We start from the raw sequence: 13,836 nt of genomic DNA on the forward strand, positions 1-13,836 counted from the left end.
GGCTGCGGGCCCCGGGCCTCCCTGTGTGGGCAGCAGCCTGCACCTACGTGTGGGCCTGTGCGCCCTTGGTGGCTTGCTGGGCGCGCCTCTGGGGCTGTGCCGGGCCCCAGGCTCCCTGCCAGTGCGGGCTGGACACAGGGCATTGGCACTAACGGGCCAGTGGGACGGCGGCGGGGTGCTTCTCTGTGTCCCGCGGATCCCTGGTGAGGCAGCAGCCAGGAGGGTGCGGGCGGCCGTCTTCAGCAGGGATCGGGTGCAACGGGTGAGGAGGGGGCAGGGCTGGCCAGCACCTGGGAAAACCCCAGGAGGAGTGCAGGGCGGGCTGCTTCCCAGCAGCCGCGGACGAGCACGGGACACCCCGGGAGCCCGGCCTGGGCCCGCGTCCTCCCGCCTGCGCCCCTCCTCAGCCTCGGGGCGGGAGCTGGGCCGCCTGGGGCTGTGGCAGAGCTGCTGTGTCCCACTGGCCACGAGCAAGTCCTGGGCTCCCTGAGGAAGCGGCCTGGCCTGCTCCGTGTTGGCTGCCGTGTTCGGGGTCTGTCAGGGCTGTGCCTCAGTGTGTCAGCGTGGGATGACCGCTCCTGGGCCAGCCCTGTGCCCGGGGCGCTGCCCAGCGCGCCGCCCGTTGTCACTCTGCAGGCTCTGCCTCCCTGTGAACTCCCGAGCTGCTCTGGGCTCCTGCAGCTCCTCTCATTGTCCTTTCTGAGTCGAGGGATTAGGTGGCGACGGGCTTGGGGGAGCCCCGCCGGCTGTGGAGGCTGGGGCAGGGCCATGGGCGCACGGTGCCCCCCACAGCCCCTGTGAGCGCAGCCAGCAGCCCTGACCCCGAAGCACGGACGGGGCGCTGCGTGAGGCAGGAGCCTGCTGGCCCCGAGCCTGGAGTGAGAAGGGCTGCGGGGTGCCTCCAGAGGCGCGTCGGAGGCGGACGTGAGTGACAGTCCCGGGGGCCCAGCTGCAGGACACCAGCACCGGGACACCTGCCGTCTTAGCTGCTCAGCCCTGGGGTCCCGGGGCCAACAGAGCGTGGGCAAGCTGCCTGCATCCGCTGGGGGGGACCGGCCGTGTGTGCAGACCCTGCTCACTGCCTGTGACGGAGGCTCCGGGGCGCGAGCTGCCTGCGTGGCACTGGGCCCTGCCTCTGGGAGCGGGAGCGCGTGGCGGGGGCGCGCCGCCTCTTGCTGCAGCGTGTCTGCCTGGATCCCCCTCGCTTCCCGCCAGGCTGTCACCTCTGTCTTTGGGGTACGCCTCCTGAGCCTGGGGTGTGCGGGGGCTTCCTGCTCCCACAGAGTGATGGGGAAGAGGAGGGGAACCCACCCCCACAACCTACAGCGACTGTCAGGGAGCAGACCACCCGGTCCATACAGACGGTGAGATCCGGGGGTCGGGGATGGGCGCGGTCCGCGGCTCCTGCTCGGCGATCGCAGGACGAGGCTCGTGCCGCTCGGTGGGTGTGAGAGCAGGGTCTCCATCTCCCGCTAACAGGGCCTGACAGGCCGCGGCGGCGCCTGCGTCCAGGCTGACAGCGTTGTCATCAGACACCAGGTAGTGTGGGACGGCGGCTGACACGTTGTTTGTCATCGCGAGCTGCCTGCCGCCTCAGCCTGCAGTGCTGGCGGGCTCAGGTGACGCGTGGCCTGTCGCTGCCGCTGTGACTTGATCATCGGTAAGTGTTTGTCAGGCTGATGCCGGTCGCATCGGACGACTCGGCTGCAAGAAGGCGGTGCTGAGTGCCTTCCGACTTCTGGGCGGCGGGTGGGCTGGGGAAGCCGCGCAGGCGAGAGGCCCCGGGGCCAAGCAGGCGCCGCCTCATCCTCCCCAGGAGGCGCTGAGGGTCCTGCAGGGCTCTGGGTCCACCCACCCCTCTGGCGGAGCCGTGTGCCCCCTCGCCCGTGGAGCCATGTGCCCCCTCGCCTCTGGGAGCCGTGTGCCCCCTCGCCCGTGGAGCCGTGTGCCCCCTCGCCTCTGGAGCCATGTGCCCCCTCGCCCGTGGAGCCGTGTGCCCCCTCGCCTCTGGAGCCGTGTGCCCCCTCGCCCGTGGAGCCGTGTGCCCCCTCGCCCGTGGAGCCGTGTACCCCCTCACCTCTGGAGCCGTGTGCCCCCTCGCCCGCGGGAGCCGTGTGCCCCCTCGCCGGGGCAGCCCCCAGGCACAGGCCCGAGGCTCTGATTGCAGCAGCGCTTTTCCGCGTTTGAAGTGCCGGGAGCCGTCGGCAAGCTCGGGAAAAGCGGAGTGATTTATTAGACTCATAAAAATTCATGCCTGGATCCCAGTCATCCCGTCTGAAGCTTGTTAGAGCACGGTCCCTGGCAGCTCCCGCCGTGTTAGCGCGGGGGGTGGGGCGCCCACGCCTCCTGCCTTGGCTGCCATGGCGGCCTTGGAGGCTCGTTGAGGAATGGAGGGCCCTGCACGCACAGGAGTGTCTGTCGTGGGCGGGCAGGGCTTTGCTGTCAGCCGGGCTCCGCTCTGGCAGGAGGGAGCGGAGGGCCAAGCCCTGTGGCCTGCATGCTCCGCCCCCGCGGCCGGGCTGGGCCAGGAGCAGGGCACTGTGGGCTGGCGGAGGCAGCAGGACCCCTCTCTGCAGGGGCAGGCGAGGTCTGCGGTGTGTGCCCGGCAGTCTACAGGCGTGGCGTGGCCTCCTTGCTTGCCAGGCTGGGTCCATGGGAGTGGAGCCCCCCGCCCTTCCTGCGACCCGGAGCCTGTCTTCTGGGCCTGGCGGGCAATCCCTCTCCTTCCCTGGGCTCCGTCTCCCCGCTGTGCCCCTGGGAGCGCGTGCCCTGCCCGCTGTCCGTGCGGCGGGCACTGTCGTCTGTGCGGAGGAGACGGAGGGACAGAGGCTCCCACTTCTCCCAGCGAGGATGCTCGGCCAGAGCCGGCCTCCTGTGTCCTCCCCTTCCCCCCGGCCAGAGCCGGCCTCCTGTGCCCTCCCCTTCCCACCGGCCAGAGCCGGCCTGCCCCTGAGCGTCCGCGCCAGCCAGGCTCCCACAACCCTGGCTCCCTGCCTGGCACTGGCAGCAGCTGGCGGGGAGAGCAGCTGCCCCTGTGAGCACCCTGCCCACCCACCAGCCCTTTGCTGAAGCTTTCCCACAAGGTGGGGCTGGGGGGCAGGCAGAGGGACGGTGCAGGCCGAGGGAGAGAGGTGGCCAGGTTGCCCCTCAGCCCCCTGGCAGGACCCTGCTGCCCACCCTAAGCCGAGAGGGCAGGTGCAGGGCCGCATAGCTCCTCACCAGCTCAGTAGAAGCTGGGCCGTTGGTGCCCTCCGCCAGGTCCTGGACCAGATCCCCTTCCAGGTGATTACTCCCAGCAATACGGGTGGGGTGGCATCTGGGTCCCAGCCCTGCATCTGGACACGTCCAGCCTGGCTGAGCCCAGAACTGGAGGGCCTGGGGTGCAGCTGGTGTGAGCCCTAAGGCCCGGGGGCTGACAGCCAGGTCCTAGGGGAATGACCACACGTGTGTGTGCACGCATGCGTGTCTGCACATGTGCCTTGGAGGAGCAGCCAGCACGGCTGCAGAGACAGTGCAGGGTCTTTGGGGTGGCCCGGGGTCAGCAGTGAGGGCACTGGGGTGCGGGGGCCTGAAGCGGCGGGGGCCAAACATGGCGGGGATCTCCCTTTTCCGTGTCCAGCACGGAAAGAGAGATGAACGAACCGGTTCTAAGTGGAGGTGGCCAGGGATTGAGAAATAATAGAAATAAAGAAAACAAGACGCAAAAATAGATTCATGAAGCTGGGAGCTGGGTGGGACGCCATCTTTTCTCTCTGATGGAGAGGCAGCATGACGACGACCCTGAACCACCCAGCAGGTTTATTTTATATCCCCCAAATCCAGGAAGTAACACCAAAACTTAGGATCAAAGGAACTTATTTGCATTCTTAACTAGGCCCTAGCATTACTGGATTTACATATCTAGACCCGCCCCTGCTTACACCTGGGCTGCTATGAAGTCAGAACTGATTAACATGTCCAGCCTCATTGGGGAAGCATGTTCCCAGGGCGTGACTCGGCCTAAGCCAAGTTCAGCTGATGAATAAGGAAATGCCCAGGTGCCTCCCAGGCGGCCCTCTACATCTCACCCTTTCTTTTGTTTTTAAGCTACTTATAATAAAAGTAAAATTTAAACATTAAGAATAAAGCTCTAATATCAACACAATTGCAAACAATGCCAATGCAAAACTAAACTACATGTTATCATTTTCAAAACTTGAATGTCAAGAGCAAATCTCTGGCTATTAAATAATAACAAAACAACAATAAGAGAAATCAGAACTATGGACATGTTAACTAACATTTTTTGCTACTAAATGAAAGAAAGTCTCTCTTGCTGCTGGTATATATTTACTCAGAGTCCTTGGACTTGGCTGCGCAAGACTTTGCATTAGACTGGCAGCTAACAGATGCTAGCATGAGCAGGAACATGGTTGAAGAAGTAGCTTCAACTTCTTGCTTTTCCACAATCTGCTGTGCTTCAGTCATTTTCTTCAGATGACTCCATGTTGGCACCTCAGTCCCTTGTGTAGCTTTCAGTTTTCTTCTTCCTCTGCTTTGCTGTCATCAGGGCAGCTTTCAGTCCTTTTGAGTGAAGGGACACAGGAGCTTCTCTGGGTCCATTGTGGTGACAGACGTAATGCTCTGGCACCCAAATTGGCTGCATTGCTCCTTCTGAAAAGATATAAAACACAACCTCTTCCCCACATTATTACTGAATCTGATAAAACTCTTGTCTGGTTTATGCTTCCTTTCACCTAGCTGACTCAGTGGAGGCTATTGTACAGGAGGCCTGATGCCTTTCACCTGCTTTACAATCCTTTGCATTACAATTAAAAAATTTTTAAAGTATAAAAGGCTTGACTGAGCCTCTTTAGAGGTGACACATAACACCTATCTCCCCCTTTTTGTTTTAATAAATGATTTTAAGAGTACGATTGGCTCTTTCCACAATTGAGTAACATCTATTTTGTCAATTTGATTAGGTTTAAGTCCTCGGGGATTTACCCCCTAAAGTTGGCACAGAGAGGTGGATAACACACTGAGGACATTGCTTCCAATAAAACATGGAAATTGTCCTTCTCTAATAACATTTAAAAGGCTGAAAATTAAATGAAAAGTTTCCTCTGAATTAGTGTGCCCTATAGTAGCTGTTACAATAATTTTTGGTCATACTTACCACATAAGCACTATTACTATAGGTTGATGGGCTCTGTAGCAAAATCTGTTAAGGCACAAATAAGAGCTTGTATTTCTACTGAAATATAAAAAGTTTGAAGGATCTTTGCTCTCCTGCTGCAGTAGATCCAGCCTTTCCAGAACTGGATCCATCTGTAAAAATGGTTAATGCCTGAGGTATAATATTTCTTTTAATGTGGCAGTTAATACCATTCCCTGTGTTAGAAATAAGGGAAGACCCCAAGTCAGGGGTCCTGGTAAAAACACAAAACATCAAACATTGACTTCTATGCAGAAGGGTGTGCACACATGGTCTGTAAGCATGCACACCGACCTTCCTTGTCCTTGGTCAACCTGCAGCAATGCACAGGTGCTGACTGCTAGCATGGCAAGGCATCTTCACTATTTTTATTTCTGGACTATTTCTCCTCTGTTCTTGGGGGCCACTGCTTATTCTGTGGCTGCAGTAGTCCTATCAGGTCTTCTCTGGGATCTGTTGTTGCAGGAATCCATATGGGCTTTGGAGTTTTCTGGAAATATAAACATATTCTCGACCAAAGGTTAATAAAGAATTCTTTTCTATAAATTAGACTTTGATTTTTGCCCAAACAATTTTCCTTTGGTTTATTTGGACACCATGTGAGTTTTTCATGGGTGTCTTGCTGTTTGCATTACAAATAAAAATTAATCTTCAAAGTAAAAAATTTCTAGATGTAATTTACTATCAGGATATTTTTCCTTACAGAATATTACTCCACTATCCCCCCTTATTTTTATTTAATTATTAGGAGGCTTTGGAAGATTTTTATAATGCAGTCTTGATAACTTTAAATTTTAATTTTTTGCACAAAATATGACTGCTTTAGGTTCATTGCATGTTAAGTAATTTTACCATGAAATGAACTATCAATAGAAATTTTGGTTAATACTTTAGGAACAGCTTTTGTACAATTACATTTTCTTGAATATTTACTTATTTTCAATTAGCCAATTTAAATTAATCTGAAAACTTGACTATTTTACTGTCAAATTTAATACTCTAACAACAATCTTAGTTTACTCTGTAAATATTAATGGAAAGGATTATTTTGCATCCTTGAGAAAGCCCTGATCATTCCTGGTGCTAGGATAGATTTAGACATAGGGCAGCTGCTATTGGCCAACTCTCTGTTGCCTGGGTCTCAATCTAAGCTGGGCCAAGTCTCTTGTTATCTGGGTCTCTTCCCGATCTGAGCTGGGCATGGGAAGCGTGAAGCAGCCATGGGGCAGGAGACCTCCCTCAGAAGGGGTGAGTGTTCAAGCCCCTGCAATGTTGGGGGGGTGAGGTTCTGTGCCCCACCTCTCTTGACCCCCAAGTTCTCTCCTGATGGCCCCTCTGCGACTGTGCCTGTCTTAGGTTGTTCCTCCCTTGAGGAATCTTACCCGTCTTTGACTAACCAGCCATCCTCCAGGGCCAAGCAGGGTGATGTGAGGTTCAGTTTTGTCTCCTTGGTAGCCTATGCCCCTATGGCCTCCATGCCCAGCACCTGCCTTGGGATCCCCTCGCCTGCTGGCGGGGCCCCAGCATTGATCACAGATCTTGGGGTACCCAGCTCATGCCATTGTGCAAGAGACAGATCAATGGTACCAGCCACCATGAGGCTTCAACCTCAGTATGAACTGAAAACTCAGGCAACAGCTGTGGGCAATTGGATTGTGAGAAGAGGGTCCTCTTGGCAAAAGGAGCAAGAAGGGCCAATATAGAATGCTCAAATGCTTTCCTAGGGGGCCTTCCACACAGTGGAAGGGATTAAATCCTTTCATGTCCTTATAAATTGCTGCCAAACATTCAAAGAATTACAAGTTTGGGATAATTGTACAATATGCTGTTGTAAAATAACAAAAATTATAATGAAATTGTAAAATATCATGTAAGAATATTCTTTGTTCTGGGCTATGGCAATTCAATCTCAAACTGGCTATCAATTTCTTTTTGTATAGAAAAGGTTTTAACCAGTTAAAGTCTCCTAATAATTTCTAAAAGTCATTTAATCTTTTCTTATCTACACCTTCTGAGGCCTAATGCATTTGTTATCAAATACAATCTCTATAATATTTGAAGGAAACCTCTTTATTTCCTTCCAAAATAATTTTCAGGTTACAGAGAGTTTCATTTAAGAATCTTTGTCTTTCTTTTTATAACAAGCAAGCAGTATGATTACAACTTGAAAGGCAAGCCTCAAGCGACTAGCTAGCTATATTACAAGTACTCTTACAGTAAGGTTGACTACTAATTTACTTTCAGATTTAACATTTTAACAATAATCTTAGTTTACACTGTAAATACTAGTGGAAGAGAATTTAAAATTTTAAATTTCTCCTTTTTATTAAATTCATAATTATATTTTTAAAGTATCCTCTTAGGCTTATTTGCATATACAGAGAGATCATGGGAAGGCTTCAGTAACTTTCTTAGAAGATTTATTTAAATTTCTTACAAAGACATTGGCTTATTTAAAAGAAAGGGGTTGGCCTTTGTTATTTCAAGATGGCAGGCAGTAACCGCGTGGCCAGAGGGGCAGGCACTGGGGACTCTGGGCCAGCTTCCCCTTGGAGAGGGCGGGACACCAAGAGTGCTCTGGGGACCCCATCTGCAGCACAGAGCACCCCTGTGCCTTCCTCCCGCTGCTTCCTGCAAATGGCGGCCCCTGGGGTCCCAGGGTCCTTGTTACCCCCAAATGCAGCACTGGTTTCACCGTCTCCAGGACCATAGGGATCACTGAGCAGACAGCTTAGACGGGACTGACTTTTCAGGAATGCCCTGTTGGACGGGCAGCCCCGAGAGGGCAGCTGGAGCCGAGCAGGGTTTGGGGGCCAAATTCCAGCCCTGCACCTGGGTCAGGCCTTCCAGGAGGCACTGAGGCCCTGACCCCTGGGCTCCTGGGTCCTGGGCTCTGGGGTCCTGTGCTCTGGGCTCTGGGTCCTGGCTCCTGGGCTCTGGCTCCTGGGCTCAGGCTCCTGGGCTCTGGGTCCTGGGTCCTGGCTCCTGGGCTCTGGCTCCTGGGCTCTGGGTCCTGGGTCCTGGGTCTTGGGTCCTGGGCTCTGGCTCCTGGGTCCTGGGCTCTGAGTCCTGGCTCCTGGATCCTGGATCCTGGGTCTTGGGCTCTGGGTCCTGGGTCCTGGGCTCTGAGTCCTGGCTCCTGGATCCTGGATCCTGGATCCTGGATCCTGGGTCTTGGGTCCTGGCTCCTGGCTCCTGGCTCCTGGCTCCTGGGTCCTGTGCTCTGGGTCCTGGGTCCTGGGCTCCGGCCCTGGGAGCAGCACTTGGCCTGCACGGCCGTCCCTGGAGACAGGGTCCTGCTGGCGTGGCTTTTGCTTCGGCTCCAGCCGTGGGCCTGAGGCCCGCCAGTCCGGGCTCTGCACACGGCTTGGATGTGTGTGCATGCTGCTGTTCCTGTTTCTGCACCTTTTTCCAAGACTGCAGCTTAGCCGTTGGGGAGGGCTCTGACCCAGGGCCAGGTGGGCCCCTGCTCCCTGGGCTGCCCTGTGTCCTCGGGGCCGACGACAGCTCACCTCCGCCCACCGGCACCTGAGTGACGGGAGGGAGCGTGGTTTATGGGGCAGAGTTCAGTGTGGCTTCAGACAGGCCGAGCCAGGACGCAGCCTTAGAGCTGCCTGTGGCGGGTGAGGGGGGCAGTGGGAAGACACGGAACCCGGGTCAGGGTGGCTGTTGATAGAAAGCGGATTGGCAGTAACTGGAGAAAGTGGAATCGTACTGGATGGAGGCCACACCGCATGGTCCCCTCCCCTTGGGGACCGGCTTGGCACCCCTCTAGGCGCGGCTTGTCTTCTAGGGCGTCCGACAGGCTCTCCATGCCCGGCTCCCATTGGCATGTGGGGAGCGACCGATGGATGCGGGGAGACTCACTTGTGGCGCTGCCCCACCCCTGACCCCCGCTCAGCGGGTTTGGGAGCAGCCTCCTCTCTTCTGAGCAGTGGCCACGGGCAGCTCTCTGCACGGACGGCAGCTCTCTGCCCGGACGGCAGCTCTCTGCACGGACGGCAGCTCTCTGCACGGACGGCAGCTCTCTGCACGGACGGCAGCTCTCTGCCCGGACGGCAGCTCTCTGCACAGACGGCAGCTCTCTGCACGGACGGCAGCTCTCTGCACAGACGGCAGCTCTGGGTTCCTCTTCTTGCTCGTTGAAGAATTGTGGGATCAGTCATTCCTTTTCTCCCGTTATTTCCCTTGAAGTTCCATAAAAACCTGAACTCCCTCTCAACTCCCGCTCCTCAGGGAGACAGTGAGAGCGGTGACCTCCCTCTGATGGGCTCTGCCGAAGGGGGCGGGGCTGCTTCTCTGTTTCTGCCCAGCGTGCTGGGGGCCCGGGGACCCTGCCACCCCGCTTTGCCACCCCAGGGCTGGTGAGAGGGCAGTGAATGCTGCGGGGCCAAGCCAGACCGCCTGGGCTCTGCCGCCTGCCAGCCTGCCTGACGGTCCCAGCGGCTGCACCGTGCTGGGAGGGCTTCTGGGTGCCCTGCAGGCTCCCCACCGCGCCCACGGCCAGAGCGTGGGAACCAGAGGCCTGCGGCTGGAGCTGTGCAGGAGCGGCCCTGCTGATGGATGGGCTCATACTCCATCCCGATATGATGCCAGCAGTTTTTGTGGTTTGTCTTCCATTGCGGTAGTAAAGTTTTTAATTAGGAAAGCTAATGAGATCGATTAGTCATTAGAAGTGACCTCTGCGCGGCGGGGCGGAGGGCTGTGTGTGCGGGCCTGATAACGCGCGCCCGGCCTCGTCGGCAATAAAGGCGCGAAGGGTTTGATTTGAGTGAAACGTGCCACGGGGATACATCATGCGGAGAAAAAAATTACAGCCCTGGGAGTCTGTAATGAAGGGAATTAAACCAACATCCTATCTAAATAACATGATTATCTACACAGGCCCTCAGCCGGCCGCGGGCGGGAGAGCGCTGCCTGTGGGCTGCGGGGCGGGAGGGGAGGCCTGGGGCCCGCCTGCTTCCGGAGTGGCCAGGCAGGTCCCTGTGTGCCTTCTGGGAGGCCTCGCCTGGCACAGATGCCCCTGGCCTCTGCCCACCAATGGGCTGCCCGGCCGAGCTGCCCGGTGTGGGCGTCTCTGTGGGTAGAGCCCCTCGGAGCCCCTTGGAGCCGAGCCCGAGGCGCTGTGCGGGCCGTGGGGGCAGGGGAGCCAGCCTTCAGGACCGCTGGGCATTAGCTTAGTGACCTGGGCAGTGCAGCGGCAGATGAGACCGTCGGGCACCCAGACGTGCTCCTCGAAGCTGTGGGGACATCGCCAGCATCAAGTGGAAGGGACGCGGGCAAAGCAGGGCCCTGCAGTTGCGTGAGCCTCAGCAGGAAGGAAGCGGGTGTACGGCACCCTGCATGAACACAGACGTGGCCAAGTACACAAACCTGCGTGGGCACCTGGTGCGGTGCCACCTGCACCCCCAGCCTCCCGGACCCGCCTGAGGGACCCTGGGTGCAGCCCGGGCTTGGGGACACGGGCGGTGCTGCCGAGGGCACCAGTCTGTTCCCCACCTCCCTCCCGCAGCATCCTGGGGGCTGTCTCAAGGCCGAGGCCTGTGCCCAGCTCTCCTGGAGCCCAGGCTGCTGGGCTTGTGGGGACACGCACAGCCTCGGGGATCGGGCTGCAATGTCCCTGCCGGCCTCCGCTGACCGCCTGTCTGGGTTTTCTCTGCAGCCTCCAACCTGAACGCCCTGCCGGCCCCGGCCACCAGCAAAGTGATCAAGACTCGATACCGCATCGTTAAGAAGACCCCGGTGTCGCCTTTCAACGCAGCCCCCTTCCCCCTGTCCCTGCCTTCCTGGCGGACTCGGCGGCTCTCCCTGTCCAGGTAGGAGGCCCTGCCTGGGCTCCTGGGCTTGGGGCCGGGCTCAGGGGGCTCAGGGCTGCAGGTGGGCCTGGGGCCGAGGGCACCGAGCTCGCCACTGGTCTCCAGTCTGCGGCTGGGATTGAGCTCATCTTTCTGTTCAGCAGTTTCTGCCCCAGATGCATGGCCCCTGTGTGCCCAGTGCCCGCGACACGCTCGCACACGTGCTCATGCCTCCCGCACTGGCGAGCCATCAGCTGGCCCTGGAGGCTGCGGTGCCCCTCAGGAGGCGCCGGTGGTGAGAGCTGGGCCCTGAGCAGCCCTTTGGGGCCTGTGGCATCTTGTCGACTGGACACTGACTGCTGAGGGCGGGAGGGAGGCCGCAGCCCGCCCCACGCCACCCGCCTCGGCTGAGTGTGGTGTCGGCCCCCTCTGAGACTGCCTGGCTCGGGCTGTGGGCAGAGGGTGCTCCTGCGGCCTCCGCAGATGGGGGCACGCAGCCTGCCCTGGGCCACGGTGCCCACGGCCCTGCGCCCGCACCGCCAGGCCACAGGGAACTTGGCCCTGCGCTGCTGCTCTGGAGGCCAGAGCTGGAAGTGTATTTTAAGTTAATTTTACTGCACTTTTTGTAATATTTTTGTTTTAAATAGATTTATAAGCATCTTGGGGGCTATTTCTACAAATTTATGAAGATAATTTTCACTCTCTCGATAAGGTTAAATTTACACCTGCTATTTCCATATTAATTCACAGTGCTAAGTGGGTCTAATTTTCTTCCGTTCTTCTGTCTGGTGAGCGTGGCCTTTTCCTAATGCAATTTCCCCCTCACTAAATCACTGTGATCGGGAGTCAGGATCGAGCTGAATTAACTTAAATTAATTTACTTAACAAGAGATCATCGTGAATGAGGTTCAGATTTATTGGTTCTTACTCCTGCCTCTCCTCCCGCCATAGGTATTCCGGCCCCACCTGCTGGCCAGGCCCTGCCTCTTTGGGGTGGCCCCGGGGCCTCTCCTCCCAGCCTCTGAGCACCAGGAAGGGTTAGGCTTTGGTCCAGCTGGGGCCTGATGGGGGTGTCACTGAGTAAGTGGCCAGGCCAGTGGGTGAAGGTTACTGGGGGAGGGCGGTGGCCTCGGGCACCCCGCAGTGCTGCCCTGCTCCTCGGCGGAGCTCCAAGCCCAGCGGGTGGAGAGCAGCCTGGCCCCGAGGAGCCCGTGTGCCGTGCCGGCAGGTGTGGGCGCACCGGGTCAGGTGGATGGGGTGGGCCCCGACCGAGGCCAGCTGCTTCCCCCCAGGCTCCCGCCTCAGTCGCCTTGCTGTCTGGATGCCCTGGCTCCGGCAGCCCTGGCGTGGCTCTCAGGCCTCAGTCCCGTCCCTGTGGGAGGAGGCACGGGGAACCCCCCGGAGGGCCGGGTGTTACCTAAGGGCGCGCGTGGGGCTGTGCTCAGTGGGCCTCCCTCCGCCCTGACTGCCTCCCCAGGCCTGTCTGCCCGTCAGCAGGGACCCAGGACACAGCTGAGCGCAGAGCCCCAGGCCTGCAGGGTGGGTGGTGCGGGGTGCTAAGGGCTGAGTGCTGCCAGTGGCTGGGCTTCCTTCGCCAAGGTCACCTGTGTCCTGGCCGGGGCTGCCTGCTCAGCACGGTGGCTGCTCGCCAGCTGCCCAGCCTCTGTCAGGGGCGCGCGCCGGGCTCGGCTCGTTGAGGCAGCAGAAAGGGCCTTCTCCAGGGCCGGTGGCCAGTCTGATGCCCACCTCCCCGCTGCCTCAGCTTCACCGGGGGAGGTCTGCAGCCGACTGGCCGTGGCCGAGTCCTTGACCCCTACCCTTGCCCGCTGCCCTGTGCAGCTGCAGGCTCGAGCTCTCCAGGCAGCCTACGTCCTGGATCCGGGCCCCAAGGACCCCAGACCACTGCTGCTCACAACTGGCCCTGGTGCTTGGGGTCTGCCAGGCCTGGGGCTTGGGGGGTCAGCAGAGGGCACCCCAGGACTGAGGCTCATGAGCGAGGGTTGCATGCTTTCGCTGTAAGATTTGTGAGTTTGCCCGCGTCCTCGCTGGCTCCCAGCAGGTTCATTAATCTGCACGGAGGCTGAAGTGTGACTTATATCCCTAAACCGCCTGTCGCTTTTTTTCTTCCCAAATTCATTTGATGTGAAAGTGCGAAATAAACACGCCTCGCAGAAGCCGCTGCGTCTGAGCTGCTCCTCGGGCTACAAATGGCGCTGTCACGGCACTGCCGTCGCCGGGCGCCGCGCTTTATCTTGTTTCACTTTTGTGTCTGTGCGTGAATCTCGGGACTCTGGGCGGCTTGACGGGTTTGGGCTGCGATTTTGAAGGCTCTGAAATGCTTCTCCAAAGTGACGTCTCATTAAGGAGGAACTCAGCCCAGGGATGGGCAGGTCCCCCCAGGAGCCATGTTCCCGCCCCCGCCCTGCCCCTCCCCGGCATGCACACCGCCTCCTTTGGCAGCCAGCGAGGCCGTGCGCTGCTCCCCCCACGTGGGGTTCGGTGGTTCGGAGCGTGTGGGGCACTCTGGTGCCATCACAAGCCCAGACCAGTGGCTTCCTGACCTGGTGTGTCCGCCTCTCAGGGCACCCCGGTCAGTCCTCTCCCGGCTGCACACGGCCGCCTCCTCGCTGAGCCCCTCCCGTGAGGACCCTAATCCTTCACGGGCCCACTCTCACCCCCTCATCCAACCCTAGTCACCTCCAAGGACCCACCTCCGGATTCCATCACACCCAAACAGGAGTTTGGGGGACACCAATCTGTCCACAGCGGGGGGTGTCCTGCTCGTGCCCAGACCTGTCGTGGTCAGGCCGTGGAGCTGGCTCCCACCGCCCGCTGCCTGCCCTG

At 58.5% G+C, this 13,836-nt stretch overlaps 1 protein-coding gene across 1 annotated transcript in view; it reads left to right on the plus strand.

Annotated features, from left to right (window-relative positions):
- Positions 1-13,836, plus strand: part of ZC3H3 (zinc finger CCCH-type containing 3) — a 47,812-nt gene that overhangs the window by 8,578 nt on the left and 25,398 nt on the right. Inside the window, exon 4 of the mRNA XM_008159711.3 lies at positions 10,860-11,013. Within this exon, the coding sequence (XP_008157933.3) occupies positions 10,860-11,013 (154 nt within the window). The remainder of the gene's footprint in view (positions 1-10,859; positions 11,014-13,836) is intronic.

Source organism: Eptesicus fuscus, chromosome 19 (genome assembly GCF_027574615.1).
Source record: "Eptesicus fuscus isolate TK198812 chromosome 19, DD_ASM_mEF_20220401, whole genome shotgun sequence".
Lineage (NCBI taxonomy): Eukaryota > Metazoa > Chordata > Mammalia > Chiroptera > Vespertilionidae > Eptesicus > Eptesicus fuscus.